The 26,780-nt window shown below is 59.4% G+C and overlaps 1 protein-coding gene across 7 annotated transcripts; it reads right to left on the bottom strand.

Moving 5' to 3' along the window:
* Positions 1-2,411: 2,411 nt before the first annotated feature.
* D2HGDH (D-2-hydroxyglutarate dehydrogenase) lies at positions 2,412-24,204 on the bottom strand. Of its 7 annotated transcripts, none has more exons than XM_032637267.1 (10): positions 24,149-24,204; positions 22,626-22,988; positions 17,762-17,819; positions 16,166-16,305; positions 15,210-15,403; positions 13,920-14,088; positions 11,821-11,964; positions 10,381-10,523; positions 8,923-9,088; positions 2,412-3,597 (listed from the first exon to the last, which is right to left on the bottom strand). In XM_032637267.1, the coding sequence occupies exons 2-10, from the start codon at positions 22,981-22,983 to the stop codon at positions 3,338-3,340; spliced, it is 1,632 nt and encodes a 543-aa protein (XP_032493158.1). In that variant the 5' UTR covers positions 22,984-22,988; positions 24,149-24,204; the 3' UTR covers positions 2,412-3,337. The 7 variants fall into 7 exon arrangements, with proteins under 7 accessions (XP_032493158.1, XP_032493155.1, XP_032493156.1 ...); XM_032637264.1 differs by having other exon boundaries at positions 22,626-22,993; XM_032637265.1 differs by having other exon boundaries at positions 22,626-22,993; positions 24,145-24,204.
* Positions 24,205-26,780: the final 2,576 nt, after the last annotated feature.

Here is a 26,780-nt window from a genome sequence, read left to right on the forward strand (position 1 = left end):
AGGAGTGCTTCGGGAGGTGGGAGGTCTCTCACCACCCCCACCCCACTGCGGGGTCCACTCCTGGTCCAAAGGCACCTGTTGTTGGCGCCTGGCTGGCTCCCTCGCTCTGCCTGTGACGTTTTGTGTGACCGCAGAGCCCACAAGGCTCTGGATGGGTTAGCCTCCCCAGGCCCCGACTTGGCACGCGCTCCGGGTGTCCTGCCGTCTGTGCCTGCAGCCCCGGGGAGGGCACGTGTTCTCCGCGGACACAGCCCACACCCGGGCTCTGCAGTGTGGTCCACACGGCCTGTGTCCCTGCAGGTTCTGAGAGTCGCCAGCTGGATGCGACGGGGTTTCCTCTGGTCTTCCTGCTGTTCCACCGGGTTTTTCTGGACGTGTGAAAACCCAAGACCTCCCTGTCCTTGGGGAGCCCAAGTTTTAGCATCACATAAGCGGGGTCCGGCTGGCAGGCCTCCTTCCTGCGTTCCCTCCGCAGGCCACGTTGTTTCACTGATTCCAGGACACCATCCACCAAGACGGCACAAAGACCAGAGGACAGGGGGCCTCAGAGGCAGAAGGGAACCATTGCTGGTCAAGGGGGTGCAGAGGAAACGGCATGTCCCACCCCAGCTGCTGTGGGCCCTGAAACAAGGCCCCTGGCCTGCGGCGCCGCACCCCAGGCCTCGTCACCGGCAGGAAATGCCGGGTGTGTGCCTGCCTTCTGTGACCCGCCACTGCCACCTCCTCCAGCCAGGGTGCTGGGCAGGGCAGCCCCGGCTCCGTCCCAGAAACAACTGGGAAATCAGCAGCCTCAAACCTGGCTTCCAGAGGGTCAGAAGCTGAACACCACAGGCCATCCGCTGACCTTGGAAGGATGGAGGACAGACAGGCGAGCCACCAGGGCTCTCGGGAGCTCCATCGTGCTGAGTGCCCAGCCACGGATGACGGAAGAGGGGACAGAGCCAGCCATGGGGCCAGCGAGGCTGGAGGGACCCACTGCAGGGCCCCCCAGGCAGGCCCTGGAACCAGGCGAGGCCACAGGCAGCCGACAACGGGTAGGGAGGGAACCTGCATTTTAAATCCTGGCAGAGAGCAGGAAGGGTCAGTTGGAGGCAGTCACAGGTGTCCCGACACGCCCGCCCTGCTGGGCCGGCGTGGGGGCTGGAGATGGGCCCTGGCCCGGGCCCTGAAATCACGCTGGGGCCAAGACACCCCCAGGAGAACACCCACCTCCCCCAGGGTATGTCCCACCCACAGCCAGAGGACCCTGGCCAGGCAGGTGGACCCGGGCCAGCCGCGTCAGCAGGGGCAGGGGCTTGTGTCCCCTTCGGAGCAGGCTCTGCTGGGGCTGCCCCTCTCCTGGGTGACAGGGGAGGGGACCGTGGATGCAGCCCATGCCCGGCCTCACCCATCCAGCCCAGCAGCAGCCATGGGACCTCTGAATCAGTTTGCGCCTGGCTTGTTCACGTTTTATGAGAGTGTACGTGCACTTGGCAAAAAAAAAAAAAAAAAGGCAAAGCATCCCAAAAATATAGAAAATGACATCCCCTCCCCACCCAACCCGGCCTCCAGGCGCCCAGAGTGAGTCCCAGCTGCGGTCTTGACACGCAGGAAGGTTCTGTTTGAACTGGCTTCCAAGAGTCGACGGCCCTTCTCAGAAGCAGGAGGTGAGCTGCCCCCTCCATCCCCTCCTCCGGCCGTCCCTCTGTCCAGGGGCCACAGAGGCACACACCCGCCTCCTCAACAGACACATGGTCAGCGCCACGGCCACTGACTGACGCCACCTGCAGACGGTGCTCCGTGCATGGCCTGGGGACACGCCGGCACGTGCATGTGTGCACACGTGCCACTTGTGTGCAGGTGTGCGCGCGTGTGTACGAGCGCAGGTGGATCCTGAGGGGCGAGGCCCAGGAGTAAACCGCAGGGCCAGTGGACGCCACTTCACTTTTTGACATTTTGGGGGCCAGCTTATCCTTCAAGGACATAGAGGGGTCCCCCTGCTACTTGCTCCCTCCCACCCCCAGTCGCTAGGCCACCTTCTCGAAGCCCTACCCTTACTCTAGCAGGAAATGCCTCAAAGTTTTAAGCTCTCTAATAATCCATGCATTATTTTAATTCTCCAAAAAAAATTGCTTAGTCCTAAAACTTTTTATAGGAGGTCTCTCTGCATCACAAAGCCCCTCACTACACATTACCCACGTAAGACCACGCCTCAGCGGCCCGAGGAGGCGGGGCTCCAAGTCACACAGTGGGGGACAGGGACGGGGGACATGGCATGGGGATGGGAGACGGGGACAGGGATGCCCTGTCCCCACACACAGACTGCCAGGCCCCGGGTCACTGGCACTCGGGTGCTTGAGGAGCAGGGTACACGGGCACTTCACCTGGGCTTTTATGAGGTTATTTTTCTAAGAACAGAAGGAAGGAGAGTATCGTGATTTATTCCCACTTTTACTGGAAGTTCAGGGCAGCCGGAAACAGAAAACGGGTCCGGCCTCCCAGACTGTCTCCGCAGCTCGAGCAGCTGCCCCAAGGACCGAGGTCAATGCGGAGCACCCGGTCGGGGTGACTCAAGCTGCTTGTGCCGGGCGGGGCTTCTCACCCGGCACTGCTGACATTCGTGGTCAAAGCAGAACCGGAAGGACACATCACAGCAAACCACCAAGTGCAAGAAACCAATGCCTGTCTTCCGACAACGGTCTTGCCAACTCACGGGCCTTCTGGAAAACGGGGGAAATGACACCTTCCACGGTGGGGGGCATTCCTGTCACTGGCTCAAATGTGACTGAAAGTCATCCGTAAAGCGCCCGACGGCCCGGGCTCTGTTGGTCAGAGCTCCGCGTGGACCCACCTCACGGTGCTCTGCTGCCCACATGGAGTTCACCACATCTGCCCAGAGCACCTTGGAGGCTCACGCTGTGTGGGGACCAGCGGAAGGACCACCCGTGCCCCCCCCCAGAGCTGCACCCCACAAGGTGGAATCCCAGGGGCCACAGGCAAAGCAGGGGCGACCCGGCCTATTCTGATTGGGCAGAACGGCTCACCCACCTGGCCTGTCCAGGACCTGCAAAGGGACAGAGTGCCTGCCACGAGGATGGAGTGAGGACGGGGCAGCCCTCTCCACTCAGCCCACCCAACAGAACCGGCAGAGCACCCGGACGAATCCTGCCGAGAGCCACGTGTCCCAGGCGCCACAGGGCCAGCTCCCCACCGCCAACCAGGGGGCCGGGCACCCCGCCTGCCGCTGGCTCCGTCGAATGGAGGCCCTGTGAGCCCACGCCAGCCCTGCGGGCATGCCCCACAGGCAAAGCCAAGGATCGAGGCCCCCTCCCGAGTCTCCCGCTGACCGCAGCGGGCGTCAGGTGCGGGTGGGCAGCGTCTTGTAGGGGTTCAGGATGCCCTTGGGGTCCAGGAGGGCCTTGAGCTGCTGCATGAGCTGCAGGGCCTCGGGTGGCTTGCTGTAGCCAAGGACGTCCTTCTTCTTGAAGCCCAGGCCATGCTCGGCACTGACGCTGCCCCGCTGCCTGGCCGTCCACTCGTACACGTAGGGCTCCAGGGTGCCCAGCAGCGACGGGCTGAAGGCCTCTGCCGTCACGTTGAGATGCAGGTTGCCGTCCCCTGGAGGGACGCGCAGGTCAGGCTGGGCCCCCTTTCCCCGAGAGCCCCCAGCCCCGCCCCTGCCCTGCCTGGAGGCCACCCTGGGGAGTGCTGGCCCCACCCGCCTCTGCCCTCAGAGCCGGCTTCCAGCCCTTCACGTCACTGGCCACTGACCTGCTGGTGACCACTCCCCTCCTCTGGGGGCTGCAGCTCCCTTGGCTTCACATACGTTTCTCTCCAAGTTCTCCCCAGCCCCCCATCTCCACCCACACAGCCTAACCTCCAACGCCTCCCCGAGGGCTCCAGACTGAGAGGAACGAACACCCACACGACCTGCGAGAGCCCCAGGCTGGACCACCGATGCCGCCACAGACCTGGGTCCCCAGTGCCCAGGAGGTCTCGGACCAGGTGACCTGGGGGTCTCTGACCCTGTGAGCTGGGGCTTCTTAGACCCCCCTCCCTCCATGTACATTTGTCAAATGCAGGGAGCAAACCAGGGATCCCTCTCCCACCAAAAGTGGTTCCCACTGATACCCTCAGGGCCAAGGCTCTGAAAACAAGGGTCTTTCCCAAGGGAAACACTGCAGGAGGAGAGAGATAAGCTTATCTCCACTGACACTCAGATATCCACACCAGCAGCCAGCCTGCACGGGCTTGCGGCACAGTTCACAGGGCCCCCCGTGGCCCCAAGGCCATTCCTGGCCGCGGGCCGGGACCCAGCCCCACTCCCACCCTCCCCACCTTCTGCACAGGCAAATCACCCCAACTCGGCCTGAAATAATTCCCACAGATACAAGCCTAAGATACATGAGCCCCAAATTGCAAACACACAGAAAAGAAACCATGATGACCAAGACCCGCAAGGACCTGCGACCTGGTGATTTCCAGAAACGGAAATAAATGTTTCACGTGTTTAAAGAAATGAGAGAGAAAAAAATATAAGACACTGACCAGGGGAAGCTTTTAAATACCCAGGCTGATCTTCTAGAAATGAAATATACGGTCACTGAAATGTCAACGAGCAAAGAGAGATTAATGAAATGGAAAACAAATCAAGCACACAGAGGATCAGAGCTACAGACAACAGGAAAGACAGACAGACGTGTGGGGACATCATGAGCCCTCGACTAAAGTTCCAGAAAGAAGGGGCAGGCGGGGAGAGACAATATTTGCAGAGACAACAGGGGAGCAATTTCTAAAAGCCAAGCCCACCAGACCCCAGCAGGGCATGCCAACGCTCACCTAAACCAAGCAGAGTGAAGCCAAGGAACCCCGAGGAAAAGGGAAAGATCTTAAAAGGAACAAAAAGGAAAAAAATGGACTCCTTTCAGTGGAACCACACTCGCTGACAGCTAACTTTGCAGCAACAGAAGTCAAGACGGCAGAATGATGTCTTCACTCTGCAGAGAACAGAGCTGCCAACAGAGAATTTTGAAATCCATCGGAAAAAACACCGAAGAACAAAATTCATACATTTCCAGGTAAATGAAACCCGAGACATGCCGTCACCTACTTTCCCACACTAGAGGCAATTCTAAAGGCAGGGCTGTGACCCCAGGGCAAAGAAGGGCCAGAGGTGTGGGTGAGTCTAGACAAACACTGACCTCGTGGAGTAATAACAACCTCGTGGAGTAATAAAAAACACGATGGAACACACTCCAAAACACAGTGTGTGACCAGGAGCAGATGGTGACATCAAAATGACAGGGTCCCAAGGTCCCTGCCCCAAGTGCTGATCAGGGCTCTCAGGGAAACAGAACCAGTAGGACACCTGCAGATGCACGCAATGTACAGAGTGGGGGTTGGGGGGAGGGAGAGGGCTAGGAGGAAGGAGGGACAGAGAGAGGTCAATTTTAAGGAACTGGCCCACGACTGTGGGGATGTGGGAGTCCAACCTGCAGGGCAGACCAGCATCTGGAGACCTGGGGACGAGCGGACGCTGCAGCTCGAGTCCAGAGGCCGTGGGGAGAATCCCCTCCCCGTCGGGGGACATCTGTGTCTTCCTCTTCAGGCCTTCGACTGCTTAGATGAGGCCCACCCACATCATGGAGGATTATCTGCTTTACTCAAAGTCTGCCAATTTAAATGTTCATTTCATCTTAAAAATACCTTCACAGCAACATCTAGATTGGTGTCTGACCAAGAATCGGGGCACAACAGCCCAGCCAGGCTGACACACAAGATGAACCACCACACTGTCTGGGAGGGGGATCATGATACTGATTAACTTCCAACCCTGCTAAGGTAGGGCCGCCCAGATAAGGCTACAATTCTAGGGCTACTGCCGAAAGAATAGATAGGCACGATTCCCTCATTAGTAAATGGAAACAAGTTATACGAAAAAAAACACCAACCAAAAGAAGGTAATAAATCAGAGAAAAAGAAATAGAAGAAATGAAGGACAAACAGAAGGCCCAAAGTCAGACAAATCCAGGTCACTGAGTAATTATAGTCAATGTAAATTACAAAATATGCTACCTCAAAACAGCCTGCTTTTGCATAAGGATTATTTTGAGCTGAAGGCAATTGAAAAGAAACAGGCACAAGAGAAGCTCTCTGCCCTCCGTCCACCTAAAAGCAGGACATGAGTGTGTAAAGGTGTCCCCACATTCCAGCAAGGTCAGGGTACCCACCTGAGACAACTCTGGCCTTGGTCTACACAAGCCGCACGTCCATTAGCCTCCCCGTGTGTTTATGCACCTTCCCACAATTTGCTGCCTAGTTCTGTCCTCTTCATCTGTACCATCTCCAAAGATGTACTGTTCTTTGCTAAGATGCCCTCTAAGTCCAAGTTCTAACTGAAACCAAGCAGGACCCTGTGGGGCTCCTGGGCAAGGGAGCCTCTCTGTTCTGCCTCCATGACCTTCCCTGAGCTCCAAAGGGCAGATTCGAACAGCTGCTAATCAGGGAAGGGAGGGGAGGCAGAGACAAGGGAGGGGAGGCCAGGAAACAACAGCGTAGCCTTGGGCCAGGGTCCCGGTCCCTCCTCAAGGGACACACAGAACAGTGTATTTGAGCTCTTTACAGAACTAAAACCCCCAACAAGTGGAAGATGTCAGCATTCTTCATTCCGGAAAAGACCACCTGAGGCCAGATTAAAGGCGCGCTGGCCCTGCACACACAACCTAATCTCGTCAGCAACCCCACCCTTGAACCATGGCTACAAAACTCCTCACCAAAACTTCCCGGGTTGGGACCCACAGTTTTTCAGGGCACAAGCCCGCTGTGTCCCCCGCCTCTGCCTGGCAAAGCAATAAAGCTATTCTTTTCTACTTCACCCAAAACTCTGTCTCCGAGATCCATTCGGCACCGGTCACCGAGGCCGAGCTTTCAGCATCAAACTGACAGCCCGCATCTCCTATCTTCAGAATTAGCAGAGGCACGAGGAGAAGCAGAGGGGTCTATTGTCACAGCGAGGGCTCCTCTCGGCAGCCGACAGCCGAGACGTTGCAGGAAAGGGGTGGCACAGACTGCACACTTTACCTGGGGGGTCTGCAGGGAGCTCGCTCCCCTCAGGCACCCACCAAACGGCCATGGAAATTGGCTGCACCCTGGGCCAGGGACCCCGCTGCAGCTGAAGACGAGCGCCACCCAGCTCTCTGCCCACAGCACAGTCAACAGGCCCGTGACCTTTAAAATGGCTAGAAAACTCCCATATGTTTGGAAATTTAAAGACACAATTCTGCCTACCTCATGGATCAAGGAAGCAATGACAATGGAAATGAGAAAATATTCAGACCCGAAAGATAATGACAGTGCCATCAGACAGGGTGGGACCTGGGGCCTCCCTGGTGGCGCAGCGGTTAACAATCCGCCTGCAAATGCAGGGGACACGGGTTCGAGCCCTGGTCCGAGAAGATCCCACATGTCGCAGATACAACCAAGCCCGTGAGTCACAACCACTGAAGCCCGCACACCTAGAGCCCATGCTCCACAACTACAGAAAGCCTACACGCAGCAATGAAGACCCGACGCGGCCAAAAAATAAAATAAATAAATGTAAAAAAAAAGAAAAGAAAAGCACTAAAATCATTAACTTCAGCGGTCTGCTTTTCGTGATTAGCAGTAATATTTTGATATTCAGCTACAAAAACTCCTCTATATCCTGGTTCCTCCTTTGCCTCTTTGACGCCGTCCCTCCGAGCTATCTGACAGGTTGCCTCCCATCCTATGTCCTCAGTATGGTCCCCGAATAAAACTTAACTTACAACTTTTAGGTTGTGCATTTTTCTTCAGTCAACAGAGACAAGAAACAAACCAAATGAGCAGTTAAACAGCCCCCTTCCCCAAAGGCTGGACATGGCACAAAGGAAAAGAGGGATAATATGAACAAGGTAATGTCAATACACTCGAAGGCTTAGAAGAAATGGACTAATGCCCAGAAAAAAAATTACCACAACCAATTCTGAAGAAAAGGAAAGCTAGGAGAGCCCTCTAGTTGTTAAAGAAATTTCTCTGTAGTCAATCCCACCCCCCCACAAAAAAATACCCACAAAAACCTTCAGGCCCAAATACCCTCATTTACAAGTTCTACCAAACATTCAGGGAGAAGGTAATTCCAACCCGACAGACTCTGCCAGAGACGACCCCCAAATCGTTTTAGGACTTTGAGACCAACATCCAGCCTGGACAGAAGATTACAGGACAGGATGGAGAAAGCCCTACATGGGATAAGTAAACGGGATCAAACAAGACACAAAAAGGATTGTGGCCACGCTGGGCTTATCCTGGGACACAGGCCCACTTGCCCTCAGAGGTCTCGAGTGATGAGCCTTGTTGGTTGGTCAAAGGAAAACCAGCACTGGGCACCTGGGCAGACCCAGGAAAAGCATTCGACAAATCCAACGTTCCTCCTCAATTCTTGAAAGTGGAATCCCTCCACTCAAGCGTTCAGAGCGATGCTGGGCCAGGGCCAGGCCTCCACCGTGTGCCCCTCACCGCACCTCTTCAGACCCTCACAAGCCCAGGAGGCACTGCTGAATCCCGCCCTGGAGACGTGGATGGAGGCCCCAGCACACCTGCCCTGTGGACGGGGCTCTGAGACGCCCAGTTCCAAAGGCTGCCGGGAATGAAGGGGAATGAAACAGTTCCTTTCATTTTGCATGACTTTTCTGCAAAAAATCATTATCTGAACTGCTTTTAAGATCCTTCCGTCTGAGGAGGGAGGGGTGAGGCCCCTTCATCAAACCCTGAGACCCCCGCGTTCAGGGCCCACCTCCCGCTGCCCCAGCCAAGGCCGGACCTTGCACTCTGCCTCCGAGACGGCCCCAGAGACCGCGTGGTGAGGACGCGGGTCCTTCCCCCTCCTGGCCCAGGGTCTTCACCCGCACCGCGGGCCGCGCTCACCCAGGTGGCCGTAGCCCACCACGTGCTTGGCGTGCAAGCCGAGGCGGGCCCGCAGGTCGCTCACGAGGTCGTAGAGCCTATCCAGGGGCAGCGAGAGGTCGTACTTGTACACGTAGCCGTCCCGGCTCAGGGCCTCGGTGATCCTCTCCCTCAGGGCCCACAGCATCTGGAAGTGAGGGGACGGGCACGGTCACCTGCGGCGGGCAGGGCAGCGATGCTGCATTGCTGCGGGGTGACCGCGGGGTCGCGAGGCGAGGAAACCCTCCGGGTGACAGAAACGTTCTGGGTTGTGACAGGTGTGTGTGGCTTCTGTCCCAGAGTCCACATGGGACAAGGTCCCCGAATGAGGCCACGGGCTGGCCCCCGGGACCCAGGCACCCAGGGCCTGTCTCGGGACAATCAGAACAGATCCTGTGATCCCCATGACAGGGCCCCAAGCGAGGGTCGGGGGAGAGCAGGTGCGGGAGGACCATGGCAGACAGGGGGACATCCCAGGCCTGGGCTGGGGGACACGGGGAAGGACTGAGGGAGCAGAGAGGCAGGGCGGCCTCATCATGGTCACGCTGTCCTTCGCGAGAACGCCTTCCCTGTCACGTGAGAGAACAGAGGGCCCGGGAATGCCCGTCCCATTTGGGCCTCATCCCTGCCCTGCCCTAAACCCCCCACTCCCCATTTCAGGAAACCTCCCGGCAAACCAACCTCCTCGGCAAGGCAAAAACTCCTTTCTCTTGCTTTTTTAACATACCCCCAGTGCAATGATCACCCCTGAAAAAATAACAATAATTCCTCGCCACCGCGGAATATCCGGGCAGCGTCCGGATCTCCCCGGCTCTCTCACAGACTTCTACAGCAGAGGGTCACCCAGCACCCGCCGCCCGCACACACCCGGAGTCCAGCCACATCCCTGCACGGCCGGCCTGAGCCGGCCGGTCCCGCCTGTCCCCTGTGCCCAGAGGCTCCTCGAGCCCCACTCACGTCCATCACGCCCCGGTGCAGCCCCAAGTCCTGCTGCCCCCTTGTCTGCCCCCCCCCACCGTGCTCCAGTCCCACCCTCTCCAGAAAGTTCTGTCTGGAACACGGCAGGCACCAGCCCCTCAGGTCCTTTGTGCACCTGCACAGGTAACTCACTCCCCACCCCACATCCATCTGTGCTCAAAATGTCCCTTCAGGGATGTCCTCCTGACCCCTCACCCACCCAGGAACGGTGCTGGCCCAGCCCCCTCCTGTGTCACCCAGCTGGGCCCCTGGCACCGACATTTGAGAACGGGGCTGTGGAGCCAGCAGCCCAGACAGGGCAGGACCAGAAGGGGCACCGAGACAGGTGGCACCACCCCCCAGGGATGGGGCACCACCAGCCCAGACAGATGCCCAGCTGGGGACACACGCTCACGCTCAGCCACGACCCACAATCTAACTTCAGGCGTCATGGGAAGGACGAGGGCCGCAGCCTTCACACACCTTGATCCTCCTCTGATCGGTGGCCAGGGTCCCGTCGGTCACCAGCCCCGAGCCCAGCACCTGCTCCAGGAAGCCGCTCAGCTTCTCCGCATCGTGCCCCGCCCCAGAGCCCGAGGTCTCGATGAGGACGTAGAACGGACTTTCTGGAGGGAGCAGAGGGAAAGCGGAGGGGAAGGCGGTCGGCCAAGAGCTAGGACAGGCCTAGGCCAGCCGCAGCTCTGGTACCCCTGACGGCGCTCATGTTGCCCACAGAGCAGCCGCCGGCTACTCGGGTTGAATTTCAGACAGTTTAAAAATAGGTCTTTCACTGTAAGAGAAGCCAGGCCCCCTGGAGACAGCACAAAGCTGTACTTTTGGTGCCTGGATGGGGTGGGGGCGCCCCAGGGACCCCTCTTACCAAACTGTGTGCTAAAGGGGAGGCCCAGCACTTTGCAATGGCCGATAACACCCCAGGGGCCCTCCAACCATCCAGGGATCTTCTGACCCTCCAGGGACCCTTCGCTCTCCGCCCCCAGGGACCCTCCGCCTTTCCAACGGTCGTACATGTCTTATTTCTCTACCCTGGACAGGTGGTTTCCTATTTTATACGAAAACAAATGCCTCAGTAAAAACTTAAAGCACAAAGTTCTTTCCACACTTATGACTATTATGGACTGAACTGTGTAACCGCCCACCCCAAATTCCCACGGTGAAGCCCTAATCCACCCCTTATGCGACTGTATTTGGAAATTAGGCCTTTAGGGATGTAATTCAGGTTAAATGAGGTCCTAAGAGTGGGGCCCTGATCTTTCAGGGCTGGTGCCCTCAAGGGAATAGGAAGACACTCCAGAGATCTCTCCCACACACACACAGAAGACGCCCCGTGAGGACTTTCACCAGAACCCAACCCCGATGGAACCCTGGTCTTGGACTTGCAGCCTCCAGAACCAGGGAAAATAAATTTCCTTCTTTAAGGCTGTAGTGTTCTGTTAGGGCAGCCTGGGGTAAGACAACGATCATTTCTTCCGGGTCGATTCCAGAAGTGAAAATACCAAGGTGTACAGCTGCACGGACTTAGCTCTACACAGAGCGCGGACTAAAGACCTGGGCATGACGAGCTCACTGGCAAAGCAGAACGAGCTGGCTGAGCTCCGAGGGCCAGCACTTCATGCGATGACACGTCTCCCAGTGCAGGAGCCGGGGGGCACCCCTGAGTGTGCATCTGGCTGTTCCAAAGACCCCGGGGCTACGGCACGACCGACAGCATTTGACTGAGCTCCGGGGGCGCACGTAAAACGAACTTCAGGGAGAATTCCGCTCTCAACAGCTACAGGGACGCCGGAACCGTAGCGACGCTCCCTGCCACCTCCTACTTCACAGACAGGACGGAGGCTCCGATCAGCCCACACATCAAACGACACAATAGGGGCGGTGGGCGCTGCCAGTGCGCGGGGACAGTACCTTGCACGGGGCAGGCGAGATGGAGGTGGAGCCCGACCAGCTTCATGCACTCGGCGTCCATGAACTCGAATGCGGACAGGATCTCGCCCAGCATGCCCCTGCAGGTGCAGAAGGTCTGCAAAACCTCAGCAAAGCCAGGACAGCCTGCAACAGACATGGAAAAAGGACAGGCGAGCCGGTCATGCAGAGGCAGGGCCTCACCTGCGGGCCCACCTGAGCCCCCTTTCAAGCAGCAAAACCAACCCGTCTCCTGGCAACGGCGCTGCTGAGCTGGGCAGCCTCGCGGAGCGGGACAAGCCACCCGGGTCAGCCACCACGTCGTAGGTCACAGGCATCGAAGAGGAAGAGAAAAGGCTGCCTGAGAGCCCTGACGCTCAGGAAAGCCACTTGGAAAGTCCACAAACACAGGGCCAACAACGGGCCGCCCCGGAAAACAGCTTAGCTGTGCGTCTCTGACAACACCCAGGGCCCAGCAAGTCATTCAAGGCACATGTACTGACCCCCGAGCTCCCCGTGGTGTCCCGGTGCCTGGAGCTGACCACCAAGCGGCCCAAGGCAGGGAGGGGACGTGGATATGTCAGCAGGCGGGGAGGGGTGGGCACACTTGGCCTTTCAGGGCAGGGATGGGAAGGCACTGAGAGGTCGTGTGGAGGTCAGGGAGGAGGGTCTGGAGAGAAGATCCCGCGAGTGAAGCTCAGGGGCTGAAGCCCAAGGAACACGTGCAGGACCCCCGGCTGGACGCAGGGCTGGACATGGCGGGTTTGGCGATACATGAACTCCAGCCGCAGGGAGCGTTAGTGAACTGGATACAGATCAGAAGAAACCTTCCAGAATGCATCACAGAGTGAGACAGGATGGAAACTCGGATGCAGGTAAGACACAGGGAGGGTGGACAGATTGATAGGCTCTATCGTGCGTCTAATCGCAGTCCTGAGAGGGGAGCAAAACGGGGGCAACCGCTGACGACGGGGGGTGGCAGGAAACTTATGGAAGTGGGAGAACCAAGCCATGGGTTTAAGAAGTTCAGGAAACCCAGAGAGAAAAAGAAACGTACTCTCACACACGACACACCGAGACCCATAAAACGCCAAAGGTAAAGAGAAAATCTTTAAATCGGCCAAAGAAAAAGAGAGAGAGTCCCTCAGAGCAGCGGCAGCAGAGGACGGCTGGCTGGCGTCACCAACAGCCACGGAGCCACGCGGAGTGGCGCCCTCAACAGGACGAAAGGGCACAGATGCCAGCCTGTGCTCGCCAGAGTGTCTTCCAAGAATGGGGTGAAATGGAGATGGTTTTGGACAGACTCAAAGCGAGAACTCAGCAGCAGGCATCCACAACAGGAAATGACGGAGGACGTGTTCACGAGGCACGTGGCCTCTGGAGGAAGGCCTGACGCAGGGGACGAAGAAAATGGCACATGTGGAAAATAACAGTAAAAGGACCACCAGAGACCGGAGACTGATGGGCTCAAGACGAGAGCCCGCGCGTGGTGGGAGCCACTGGGGGCCCTGCGTCCCGCCGCCAGGCAAGGTGCCGGGACCTCCCAGAGATGGGCCTCTGGACCAGCAGAGGAGCGGAGGCTGCAGTTAACCTAACGCAGCTGAACGACGGCGGGAAAGGAGATGCAAACACGTGATGGAGGGATCGGAACAAAGTAGACGTGAGCCCGTTTTTCAAGCCTGCTCTGAAGGGAAAGCAGAGAACGTGAACGGCCGGCGAGGGAAATGTCCCAACGCGTTCGCAGAGACAGGTGGTCCAAGACAGGGGAGGCCAGCGGCTGGCTTACAGAGGGGACTAATTACTGCCCCCCCAACCCTGTGATGAACAGACTCATGCCCTTGATCTCGCGCCAAACCACATCATTTCCCTGTGAATCTTACTGCATAAGCTGCCTAAACAACGAACGCCGGGTGGATAAAACGGGCGAAGCCCCAGTTTTGTTACAGAATAGAGTGTGTGCTCTGCCCAAAGCCCACTGTGGACACCAACAAGGCCAGGTCCCAGACCCTTTGGAAACAGCGAGAAGCCCAGAGAAACGGGAGGGACTGCACACGGCAGCTTAGCCTGAGAACCCGCTCGAGAGGCAGACGGAGGGCACCTACCGAGGAAAGCCACGTTCACAGCGCTGGGCTTGGGCGGACACAAGATGGACACGGCGGTGATGACCCCCAGGGTGCCCTCTGACCCGATGAAAAGCTGCTTCAGGTCATAGCCCGTGTTGTCCTTCCGCAGGGATGTGAGGCAGTTAAGGATGGTGCCGTCGGCCAGCACCTGGGAGGGAGCAGAGACGGGCACTCTTGCAACAGCCCACGGCCCCAACAGACGCCCTGGGGAAGCCGACCCAGCCCAGGGCACCCTGAGAAAGCTGAGCCAGTCATCAGCCCCCCGCCCCACTTTGGCCCAGGAACACAGGGGTCCCTAGGCACCAGGCCTGAAGTCACCCCAACAGGCTGAAAGAGGGGCTTCTCTTCCCCGGATGCAGTGACGATCCCCACCACCACCACAATCAGGAACCTCAGGGCCCAGTTCTCAAGGGAAGCTGGCCCAAAGCAGGGCACACCTGGGGTGCAGGAGGGCGCACCTCCTGATGCAGAGTGGCAGTGCATCAGGCCCCCCACCCCTGCACTCCTCATCCACAGGCCCCGCAGTCATGCTCTGTAAGCCCGTCCTGAATCTTGCTTGGTTTATTTAGTCAGAAGCTTAGCAAAACAGCTTGTGAAAATGAGAAAGTGAGTTACAATGAAAAATAACCGGCGTCCAGAGGACAAAGCTACAGGAACCTCGTGATTTAGCAGATGCAAGTCGTTCCCTCCTTGGGTAAACGGAGGGCCCTTGCTTTAGAAAGCCCTGAGGTGTGCTTCACAGACTCAACAGCCCTAGGGGTGGTGACAGTGGCGCCACGGGGCTCCTCTGAGCATGAGCTACCAGGAAGCTGGAGGACGGAATGCTGCTGGTCCGGGAAGCTGCTCGAGCTTCCCACGGCAGCTCCTCACAGGGACAGGAGGGCAGCGGACACGCCATCACCTCGTGGGAAGCCAGAAAGCGGGGTGCTTCGTGTAACCCCCAAGGCCCTAGTGGAACCGAGAGGAGACCGGGGCTGGTACAGTGGGAACCTGGATCTCCAGGCTGGGACGGGGCTCCATCCCCGAGGTGGCCTCGTGAACCTGCACCACCCGGGGCCCAAGAGGGCAGCCCCCACGCTGGGCCTGCACCACCCCAGGTGTCTGCAGGGAGCAAGGGTGGACCTGACAGGGGGTCTCACCCAGAGACCTCGCATGCTGAGCACTGGGAAAGTCAGCCACCCTGGGACCGACCTGGGGACCAGAGCGAGCCCAGCCAGGTGTCCCTGGAAGCAGGGCCAGCGCTGAGCCGCGACAGTATCCCCAGCTCACCACTTCCAGGCCCAGGACCGTCCCTCGCAGCGAGCCGTATCGCAGAAACCGCAGGCCGCCTGCGTTGGTCGCCACGTTCCCCCCGATGTGGCAGCTGCCCTTCGCCCCGAGGTCCAGCGGCACGACAAAGCCCCGTTCCTCCACATACCGGCTCAGCTCCTCCAGGACGCAGCCCGCCTGGCAGACCAGGACCCCTGCCAAGCAACCAGAGCGCCCGCGGGGACTCTCAGCTCAGGACCAGCCGGACCACGCCGGGGGGGCCCTGCAGGCGAAAACCCCCAGAAGGGGTGTCCACCCGGAACCTGGGCGAGGAGGAAAAGGGGCGTGTCCCCCATCCCTCCCCAGAAGATGCCTTCATGCGAAAAGAAAAACAACAGTGAGGCAAAATGGAGGAAAAACACCTCACATACACCACACACACCCACACACACGCGCTTATTATGCCAGGGAGCCGTAAACGGAGGGCTGCTACAAGGCTGTGGCCCTCAACCGTGGGGGTGGTTCTGCCCCTGGGGACACGCGACAATTCTGGAGGCGATCTGGGCTGGAGGGGCTGCTGGCATCGAGTGGGTGGAGGCCAGGGTGCTGCTCGACACCGCCCAGTGTCCAGGTGCCCCTGCCAGACAGCACGATCCACCCGTATGTCCTGCCCGAGGCACCAACTCGCCGTTGCTGAGCCCCGAGCTTCATGAGCACGGAGCCCCTTAGACGCCTTGCACGCCCTGGGAAGGGCCGGCACGGCCAGGAAATGTCAATCTGAAGGGGCCGCAGGAACAGGTCAAGCCCAGGGGGTGAGTCACCCCAGTAACCAACTAAATAACAACCCCCCTCCAGACGCACCCAGGGGCCCGGCTCGGGTGGAGTGGTGGTGGCCTCTGGGCCCTCCCCGGGCCCGGGTTCCCCACGGCCCAACCCTGCAGCTGAGAGGGATGGTCCTGATGGACAGCTGGCCTTACCAGACACGTTGTGGAAGCTGACGATCTGGTTCATGAGGGCGGTGGACACAATGATCTCATCAAAGACGGGGGTACTGCCCCCCACCATGCCCGTGTTGCCCCCCTGTGGGCTCACAGCCAGGTTCCTCTCGTGACAGTACCTGGGGCACGCACAGGACCAGCGTCAGGGCCCCTTTCCCACACCACCAGCCCAGGGGGACATTCTCGGGGCCGTGAGACCCCAAGGCCCTCCTGCCACAGCCTCGAGGGGGTGCCTCCTTGGCCCCCACGCACAATGGGAGTCTGACAGGACAAACGTCCATCACACAGCCACCCGGGGAGCTGGCGGCCAGCATCTTCCCAGATCATGGCTGAGGCCCCGGCTGCCCTGAGACGCCAGTCCTCCAAGTACAGACGGTCCGAGCAACAGCTGCAGCCCTCCCTGTTACCTGAAGAACCACAGCCCCCAGGCACTCGGGGCTCCCTCCCACCTCCAGGCCCCGCGTCTCCTCTCTCCTTTAACCTTGGCCACATGCCCTTCCCTCGCCCACCGCCCTCCAGACCTACGTCAGACGCATCAGTAGCACCTGGTCCCCAGCCAGCCTCCCACTGTGCAAAGGCCTGAAGCTACAGGCGCCCCCTTGGGTCAGGATTTGGGCAGCAGGGCACGTGCCCCGAGAGGCAGGCTGCCCACGTGCGTCAAAAAAGCCGCCTGCCGGGCTCCCCTGGTGGCGCAGTGGTTGAGAGTCCGCCTGCCGATGCAGGGGACACGGGTTCGTGCTCCGGACCGGGAAGATCCCACATGCCGTGGAGCGGCTGGGCCCGTGAGCCATGGCCGCTGAGCCTGCGCGTCCAGAGCCTGTGCTCCGCAACGGGAGAGGCCACAACAGTGAGAGGCCCGCGTACCGCAAAAAAAAAAGAAAGAAAAAAAAGCCGCCTGCCGCGCAGTCAGCCTCCAGCCGTGGCTCTGACAGAGAAGGCTGGGGCGCCCGCCCACCTGCCAGCTATTCTGAAGCACTGGACACACCTCAACGTGCCACCGTGGGGGCAAAGCACTCACAGGGCGCATACCTTCCATGCAATGACAGAGGCGTGGAAGAATAATTAGCAACAAGAAATGGGCACGGATATTGCCAAACGGAAGGGAAAAAAGACTCTGACACTGTAGATACAACGTGGTAACATTTAAAAACCCTCACCCCCGCAAGAAAGATGCTGAGCTAACACACCAAAATGTCATCGGTGGTTTTCTTTGGAGGGGAAATTACTGGTTGCTTTTGCATTTTTTTTCTTTATGGTTTTGTACGTTTTCCAATTTTTCTATAATAAACACGAGAACGTATTGATATAAAACATCAAAGAACACATTTCTCAAGAAAAGGTCCGTCTCCTTCCCTGCCCTGCCCTTCGAGTCTGCAGCCGCTCCCCACCCAAGGCCCAGCTGGTACCCCAAGGGTCCAAGATTCCGGGCTCAGTCCTGCTCAGGCTGGCACTGCCCCCGCCACCTCCCCGGCCCCGGTCACTGTCCACTTCACGGGGTCTGCCTGTTCTGTGTCCTGTGCCTGTGAGGAAACCATGGATGAGCAACGCAGGAGAGAGAGTGGGCAGGGTGTGTACCTGAGGATGTGCGCCACCTCCTGGGACGTCCGGGGCCTCAGCAGCACCTTGCTGGAGCCTGCAAGACAGAAGCCGCGCGGTCACCCCGCGGCAGGGATGCGTCCCACCTCCTGGCGGAGCTGGCCCACAAACCTCAAGGACCAAAACCCGATGGCAGGAGCGGCCCGTCTCCAGCTGGAGGGGGCGGAGGGCCAGCGGGTGGTGGTCTGTGGTCCTGAGCTGGGCCCTGGGAAGCAGGCTGGCAGGGCCCCAGGGTAGGGGCGTCTGCCCGCCTTCCCCACTGAAGTTTACTGGGTTTCCCTTGTAATTTAATATGGGTCTCGTGCAGAGACACTTGAGGCTACGTCGATACCCTGTCGCCCCGCAAACGGTCGCCTGTGAATCATCCTTACCTGAATCTGTTCTCAGGACAGGCACCAGAGGTGATGTTTCTAAATGCATCCATCTGCCCGCACTCCAGGCAACCTTCTGCTGTAAGAAGGGGCCTCCCCTTCCCTCTCATGTATTTGTGTCCTTGGCTATTTAATCACAGCCATGCGGGCTCATGGGTTCTTAGGTTGTTCATTGGTTACAAGTCTTTGCTGCCACGATTTATTTGATGTCCAGCGTGGCCTCGTCTGTCAGCATTGCTGACCACTGTCTCCAAGACAATCAAGTATCTTCCCACCCTTTCAATTTTGTGGAAAGTATCAGTACTTTAAGTGGCTAAGAGGCTGCAGGAGGACAGCAGGGCATCCAGCGATTTCATGGAGCTCTGAGGCCGGGCTGTGGTTGCGACCTTACCCTTTTTTATTCTGAAAGCCATTTCTCACTTGCTGTTCATCAAACGGACTGTGCCTGCCCAGGTAGCTGGCTGTTTGGCACCCCGATCCTTCAGGACAGCACAGTCCAGGGACCCTGGTCACCCCCGAGGCTCTGTTGGTTTCACTCACACACTGTTTCTCAGCAACACCTGAGCACCCACCCTCTGTGCCCTGTGATGGGCACAGAGAATAAAAACAGACGAGTTCTCCCACCCCCGGGAAGTTTACTTTCTCATGGGGGAAAGGATAAGAAAACGGTCCAACGTGTTAATAAGGGGAGCCTACAAAGAGAACGGAGCACAGAGCAGAGAATCATCAGCGGCAACTCGGGGGAACCACCCAGGACTGGAGGGAAGGAGCGTCCAGCCCGGACAGGCCGGGACGCGCAGGCCAGTGAGGGGACAGGTGGAAAGCCCGGCTGCACAGGCTCCGGACACCACCCCGCTGCGGCCTTCCTCCCTCTCAGCACCCTCACAGTGCTCTGGGGGCTGTCCCTGCAGGGGGACCGCCCTGGATCCAGGCTCGCTCACCACCCCGCCCACCACCTGCCAGCAGCATCCCAGCATTTCCAGGTGCCTCACCCCCAGGAGGCCATCCGCTCTCCTGGCCTCCTGAGTGCCCCGGCCTCCTGGAGCAGCTGCTCCAGCACTCCCGCCTCTTGTCTCTGCTTCCCCTGAAGCCCTAGGGCACTGACCCTTCTCCCTCCCTCAGGATGCCTCCGGGCTTGGGGTGCCAGAGGAGCCCTCCTCCCCTGGGGCCTCGTCCAGGCGCCCTCGTCACGCACACAAACCTGGCGGCGCCCCCAGTTCTCGGTCTCCCAGCCGAGCCCTGGGGATGTCAGTGCCCACCGACCCCCGGCTGCCGCCCCCTGCATATGTCGTATGTCGGGGCTGCTTGCACACGGCGGGGCAGAGCTGAGGCCCAGGACCTCCTGCCCGCGCTCTGCAGGAGCCTGCTGGCCGGGCCATGGAGACTGTCAACAGCAGGACTGAGACCTGGCCTCCTGGCGTCCAGTGGCCCGCAGAACAAGCTGCCCCCCGCTCCAGCATCTGCACAACCCACGGGACTGTGGCCCCCCGGCGCTTCCTCGAGGACGTCCCTCCTGTCCCTGTGTCATCCACGTTTCCCTCTCCACCTGGTCATCCCCGATGACACCACAAACCTGCTGAGACGGCGCTCTCATCCTAGAACTAAAGACGAAAAGTCCCTTCGCTTGACCCCTGAGCCCTGCAAGCCTCACCCACTTCTCTGACCCTCCTGGCCCCTCACACCCCAGGACCGGCTCCAGGGGTAGATGCATCCCCTTCACACCACGGAGAACCTCCCACGTGTCCCCAGGGACGCCGACGTGGCCCGTCTCAGCCTGTCCGTGCGGCCGCATCTGACCCCACGACCCCACCTCCCTGCCTTTCTTCCCCCGGCCCCTGGTGCCCCGCCCCTTTGGCGGGCCCCTCGCCCCTCCACTGGACACAGCGGTCATCAGCCTCCTCGGAAGGCCGTTGCTGCCCCGCCCTAGACCTCAGACTAGCTTGCTCCACGGCCCGACAGGCCCCCTCGCATGGCCACAGGAACACGTCCAAACCCAAACTCCTGGTTCTCCCTGCACAGATCCACCCTCCTCGGGTCACTCTCCGCATCAACTCAGCAGACGGGTCCAGTTTTTGCTACTGCTCAGGCCAAATGTCCCTGCGCACCTGCCGTCGTTCCCTCACACCCTCATCCAGCCGTCAGCCAACCTCCCTTCCAGACACACCCGAGCCAACAGTTACTCAGCGGCCAGCCCCCCTCCCGGGCACCCGGCCCCTCGCACACCCACTGCGGCCCCCTCCACCGTGGCCCTGCGGCCGCACTCCCCATCAGCGGGCAGGAAAGGTCAGGACACACAGGGCCCTCGAGGCCTTGCTGACCCGCCCCTCCCCGACCTCCCCCCGCCAGCCATCCACTCCGGCCGCTCATGTGGTCTCAGGTCTCATGGCTCCACCAAGGAGCCCAGTGCAGCCCTGCTCTGAGGCTTTGGCTGGCTGTCCCTGCTCTAGGCACACCCTTCCAGAGGCTTTCCCAGGTCGGAGAAAACGGCCTGTGCTGGGGGGGCCTCCAGGGCGCTCACGGCCATGTGGAGCGCAGCCCAGCCCCTGCTCCCGCTGCCACCCCCAGGTCAGCCTCCTGTCCCTCTGCACATCCAGGTCTTCAGCCTTTCACTCGGTGCAGGCGCAAAGTTTGTGGGGTTCACCCATGAGCGAGTGGTCTAAGTTTTGAAGGAAGAAAGGTTCAATAAGCTTCCACTTCAAATAAAATCTCACTTTTTAAGAAAAATTAAAAGACCCTAATCAGCTTTTGCTAGCTTACATTTTCTACGTAACTCTGAGATTAAAATGATCCAAAATTTAGACAGGGTTTCTCTCTAAAAGAAAGCCACATAAAGGGGTATTTCGACAAAAATTCACCAAGTACCCCAACAGATGCCCACTGAGCAGCCGCTGGGCCCTGAGCCCTTGGACTCACAGCTGAGCTGGCCCAGCGCAGCCCCCCGAACTCAAGGAGACAGGAAGCTCGCAGGGGTCCTCCACACGGGCACGCAGGGCAGGCTGCCCGCTGCCCAGCCCCCAGGTAGGTGGCTGACGGGGAGGAGGGCCCCCGGGAAACTGCAGCCGCCGCCCGCTCAGGGCACCCCAGAGCATGGGCACGCGGGCCTCGGGGACGGGCAGGCGGGGTGCCCTGCGTGGGGCTGGGCACTGAGGTCTGTCCGCCCAGACAGTGGCACCAAGGCGGGACCGCGACCGGCCTGGCGGAGCCGGGCGGGCATCACCCTCTCTGGCCTCCAGGGTCACTGCCTGCTGGGCGGGGCCTCTCAGCAGGGCAGTGCCGCCCCTGTGGGCAGGGCGGGGCTGGACGCCCTTGCACTCGAGGGCGCCCCAGCAGAGAAGTAGAGCCGAAGGTTGTCCAGTGTCTCGGGCCTCCCACAGGGGCAGGACCGCCCCGTTATCTGCGCCTCCGCCACAGTTCCACTCGCTCGAGACTCTGCACTGTGGTTTGGAACCTCACTCGGAGGGTTTCCCGCCAGCAGCACAGCCCTCAGAGTGTCCGAGTCAACAGCACAGCACACCCTCCACTACTCTTTTTCAGTCCCGAGTGCGCTGGATCCAGGCCCAGCCTGAGGACCTGGCCGCCCAGCGTGTCCTGGAATTACAGGTTTAAATCTGTCCCCACGTTGTAAATTGCCTGACTTCTAGCTCTCCTTAATATTGTAGCAAGAACATCACGGAAGTAGGTCACGTAATCTCTGAAATCATTTCAGAAGAGAACACAGGGTATTAGGAAATCTCTGTTATCAAGAGGGTGTGCTGGGTCCAGGAGGAGAACCGCTGGTACAGTGGAGGAGAGGAAGCTGCACTGGGGAGAACAGGCCTCCCAGAAGATGCGTCTACCTCCCACCCCTCAGAACCCGCGAATGTGACCGTATTTGGATAAAGCATCTTTACAGGTGTAATTAAGTTAAGGATCTTTGAGATGAGATCACCCTGATTAGGGTGGGACCTCAATCCAAGGACAGGCATCCTCACAGGAGAATGGAGAGGGGACACAGGGGAGAGGCCATGTGAGGACAGAGGCAGAGACTGGAGTGATGCTGTCACGAGCCGAGGTCTCCTGGAGCCCCCGAGAGCTGGAAGAGGCAGCCTGCACACCCACCGTGGCCGGTCACAGCGCAGGCCCCCTGGAGGGAGCCCTGCCCACACCTGGATCTCAGACTCTGGCCGTGAGAACAGAGAGGATAAATGTGTCGTTTTGAGCCTGGTTTGTGGTTCTTTGTTACACAGGTGGCCCCGGGAGACTAATGCAGGCGCTGAGGGGAAGTGAGCAGTAGTTAACACACACACACACCTCTGAGCAGCTGGGGGGGGCGGGGGGAGGTGCTGTTTCATCTTTTAATGTGTAGACGTCGTGCATGAGAAAAGCGTTATGTGCCGCCACCCAGAGCTCCTCACCGGCCTCACCTCATCTCACGCTGTTTCTCAAGCCCACCCACCCCGCCAAGTGTGAAGCATGAACGGGCCCTTACTCACCCCGGACCGTCCTCAGCCAGTCCACATTGGGGGCCTCCAGCTCCTCTGGGTCTGTGATGACCCTGCCAGGGACGATGCGCTCCAGGGCAGCCAGGTCGTCCTCAGACACCACAGAGAAGGGCAGCCGCCGCACGGAGTAGCGCTCCCGGGTCAGCACCACCTCGGGAGCACGGGAGAATGCCGAGGAGCTGCCTCTTCGAACGAGGGGGCTGGTGCCCGTGGCCCCCCAAGGGCCACCTGGCCCAGGGATCCTGGACGCCCCTGCCCATGTCCTCTGCTGTGCGGAGACTCCCTGAGGGCAGGCCGCCTGCCACCAGAAGAGCCACGCAGGCCACCTGGGCGCCAGACGGGACATCATCGCTCCTGCCCTGAAAAGCAAGTGACTGGACCTGGAACTCTGGAATACTACGGAGCAACGGAAAGGGAAACACCTGCTGGGGAGAGACCTCGGCAGAGCCCAGGCCCAGGAAAGGTCCAGAAACAGACAACACTTTCCACAGTGGTGGTGGCGGAGTGAGATTGGACCACCCGGGAGATGTGGACTGGGGGGGGGACAAGGGACACGAGGCCTTCACCCTGACCCAGTGTGGAGTCAACTCCTGACAAGTCACTGAGATGTACGCCCTTGGCTGAGGCCACCCCTGGGTGTCAGCTTTTAACACCTGCAACAACCGTATCTCCCTTTCACCCCCCTTCCTTCAGAACAAACCAGGAGTTAAGGTGCTAAAAGGAAAGGGACAGATACCACTGAATTGTACACTTAAAAATGGTTAATATGATAAATCTTATGTTTCGTGGATAGGTTACAAGTTTAAGAACCACGGAATCAAAGAAAGTGGGGGCGGGGGGGAAGCTCCTCTGGCTGCCCACGGTGGGAGAGCCGGGATTCGCACAAACGCCACGCAGCCCTGCAGCCCCCCGGAGAGGCGGGAGGGGTGCAGCACCCGTTTTCTGGATACTTCCACGTCACCTGATGCTCAGACAACCTGAGTCGGCACCGGAGGCAGCGTTCGCGCGTGGGTTCACACCCGCTGTGTGACCCTGAGAAAACGAACGAGCCTCTCTGTGCCTTGATGCAGCATGTGCCTCACCGGTGGGGATGAGGATTAAATGAACCACGGACGGTGACCCTCACCGTTAGGGGGTACGCAGTACAGGTGGGCGAGCTCAGGAAAGGAACTCTCTGGGACCCCCGACCGAGACCAGGAGCTTGGGGCCACGGCCGTCGGGCCAGCCCACAGGTGACCACCCGGGGCCAGGAGGGGCCGCCCCGGCTGGGAAGCAACGGCTAATCGCGGTGGCCCCGGCGCACCCGGGGGCGCTGAGTCACCCCGGCTCTTCCGGAGGGCCCGGAGCGCGCGGCCTGCGCGATCACATGACGGGACCAGCCCGGGCGGTCGGGCCCAAGGACCCCGCGGGCGCCCGCCGCGCCGCAATTGCGCGCGCCCGCCGCCCCGGACCCGCGCCCCGCAGCCCCGCAGCCCCTCAGCCCGGACCCCGAGCGGCCGCGCGCACGCACTCACGTCCGCGTCCCCGCCGCAGGCCTCGCGCCGCCACAGCCAGAGTGGGCTGGACGGGCGGGACTGCGCCTGCGCCGGAGGCCTCCCGCCCCGCCCCCGCCCCCGGGCCCCGTCCCCGCCCCCGGGCCCCGCCCCTGATGCCTCCAGCCCCCTGCGCCCTGGTGCGCGGCTTGATCCAGCTTCCACGTGGGGTCAGCTGGCCTTGACCCGCGTTGGCACCGGCTAGTGGGGGTCCCAGCGCACCCTCCCACCCCTTCCACAAGGACTGGCCCCGGGTGAGAGCGTAACTGCTCACTCCTTCGTCCTACGGGCGGTCCCCAGGGGACTCTGTCTGGCTCACCCCCCTCCTCTGCCCCAGGGACGCCCTGGCCCCCACTCTGGCAGAAGGGCAGACATCTCTGCAGGTCAGGTACGCACTGCAGGCAGGCCGAACCCGAGGAGCTCCAGAAGCTGCCTGCCCAAGCATTCTTTAGTGATGGGGCCTCAGAGGAGCTGGGCTGGGTTGGTGACCCGGCCGCAGGAAGGCCTGAACCACACCAGGAGGGAAGAAGCCTCTCCGGCCTGCTGCCTCCTCCGGCCCCTTCAGGTTTGCACCTGCCCGGTGCTGGGCTGCCGTCTGCAGCTCCAGTGCATCCACCCAAGGGGGACAAAGGGAGGGGGGAAGCTTCCGGGCTGAGGGATGTTCCTCACCCCAGCAGCACGGGTGCCAGTTCCCTGCCGCATCACGTTCCCTCAGGGGTGCCCCAGCTCCATGGGGCACCCCTTCCCGGGGCTCCTGAGGCCCAGGACCACCCAAGTAACACCTGCTCTAGGTGGCCGTGGGGCCGGCCCTCCTCCGAGCTCTGAATCCTAATCAGCGCCCCTCCTCCAAGCAGCCAAACCCAGACTCCAACTTCCTCCCCCTACCCTGCCCCCGCCCCTCGCCGACTTAGGGATGGCAGCTGCTTCCTCCAGTGACTGTTACCTCAGTGCTCCCTTTTTGCTCTTTCAGCCCTGGAATACCCTCAATTACATTGTTACAATAACTGACTAACACAGTCCCTAGTACCCAGAGTAGAGTTCTCTTCCCACCCTCTGGTCCCCACGTGTCCTACCAAGGCATCTCCAGTACGTGTCTGGCTCATCAGTCCCAGAGTTCTTGGTGAGGCAGACAGGAGGGATGTTCTGTGGGATGCTAGGATGACAGCCCGTGGCCCGGGGACTGCAGAGAGCGAGCGTGTGTACATGGCCCAAGGCAGGGCCGCGACAGTGTGCTGCCAGCTCGACCAAGTAACAACAGAACAGAGATTCCGGTGGTCCCTGCATATTGGCACTGGCCAGATCAACACCTACCTGCCACCTGCCAAGAGCATACGTTCTGCTCTGGTAACCATGCCCTGCCAGGAACAGCAGCTGCAGCGGGGTCTCACCCACATCTTCAGTAAACCATACTCCTTAAGAGCCACCCACTTCTTCCCAGGTAAGTTAATGGGGTACGCTAGGAACATCACCCCTGACCTTCCCGCGAGGAGACATCCTGCCTTTGGACTATGCCCTGGCAGGGAGAGGACACTCCAGGCCTTCCACCTGGCCCTTCCTACCGTGACGACCCTCACTCCACAGGTCAACGTGGCCATCCTGCCAGCCATTACATCTACTTCAATGACACACTCAGGCACTGGGAAGATAACCACAGAGGGGCCTGTGGACCCATCCAGACAAACGTTACCTAACCACCTGATTGCCGTGGGCCCTCACTTTGACCAGACCAATGGCATCCTGGACCTCTGGGAATCAGCAACAGTGCAGATTAGCACCCCACCCCCAAAACAAAGAGCTGGTGCCTCCTTTTCCCAGGCAGGCAGCCCTGGTGTGCGTGGAGCAAGATGGTGCAGGAAGAGGAAAGTCACAGGCCTTCCTCCAGAGCCGAAGGCTCCCCTCCAGCCAAGGACCCGTCTGTGAAGCAGGCTTCATCTGGAAAATGGTTGCCTGGCGGTGCTCTCCCAACCCACTGTGACCAGGCTGGGTTTCTGGACCCTGACTGTTAGCACTCGTCAAGGGAACATCCTAAGAGTTGTTTAGTTCCCACAGGGCCTTGGAGCCCAAGCAGGCCTAGAGGGTGAAACTTCTGTTCCAAAGGAAGCGCCTCAAGCCTCTAGAAAGCAACCCACAGCACTCTAACCACTTATCTTTCCTGTGAGCTTGGGGACCAACTTGTGACGCCACAACACAGCTGAGGCCCAAGGCTGTCCACCAAGGTGCGGCCGGAGGTCCTGCCCAGGCCCGTGGCAGTGACACACCCCCTCTGGTCCACTGCACATCCCCTTCAAAATGCCACAGGATGTACTTCTCATCTCCGGACACGATGAAGTTTTATCATTTCCCGAAAGGATGCATTCTCAAATGTTCCAAAAAATACTTTATTCATTAAACAATATATCCATAATCTATAACATGATCCAAAAATACAGATATACATCTTTACATTATTTAATAAAAAGATTTACAATATTATCTTTCCTTTACAAAGAGAACATCAATAATAATTCCTTGAAAATACAATGTAACATTCATGTTAAAGCTGCATCATTTTGGATGAGATGTGGTATGATGAACACCACAAATACACACTAGGAAGGAACTTCACAGAACGCTC

The sequence above is a fragment of the Phocoena sinus genome, chromosome 7 (assembly GCF_008692025.1).
Source record: "Phocoena sinus isolate mPhoSin1 chromosome 7, mPhoSin1.pri, whole genome shotgun sequence".
Taxonomy (NCBI): Eukaryota; Metazoa; Chordata; class Mammalia; order Artiodactyla; family Phocoenidae; genus Phocoena; species Phocoena sinus.

What these genes read in the sequence shown, in the direction of transcription:
- D2HGDH (XM_032637267.1), bottom strand. Translation starts at nt 22,983, where the DNA reads ATGATGTCCCGTCTGGCGCCCAGGTGGCCTGCGTGGCTCTTCTGGTGG. An exon ending in CTGGCTGAGGACGGTCCGGG is followed by an intron (nt 17,820 to 22,625) that starts GTGAGTAAGGGC and finishes TCTGTCTTGCAG; the next exon opens with GCTCCAGCAAGGTGCTGCTG. An exon ending in GAGGTGGCGCACATCCTCAG is followed by an intron (nt 16,306 to 17,761) that starts GTACACACCCTG and finishes TGCGTGCCCCAG; the next exon opens with GTACTGTCACGAGAGGAACC.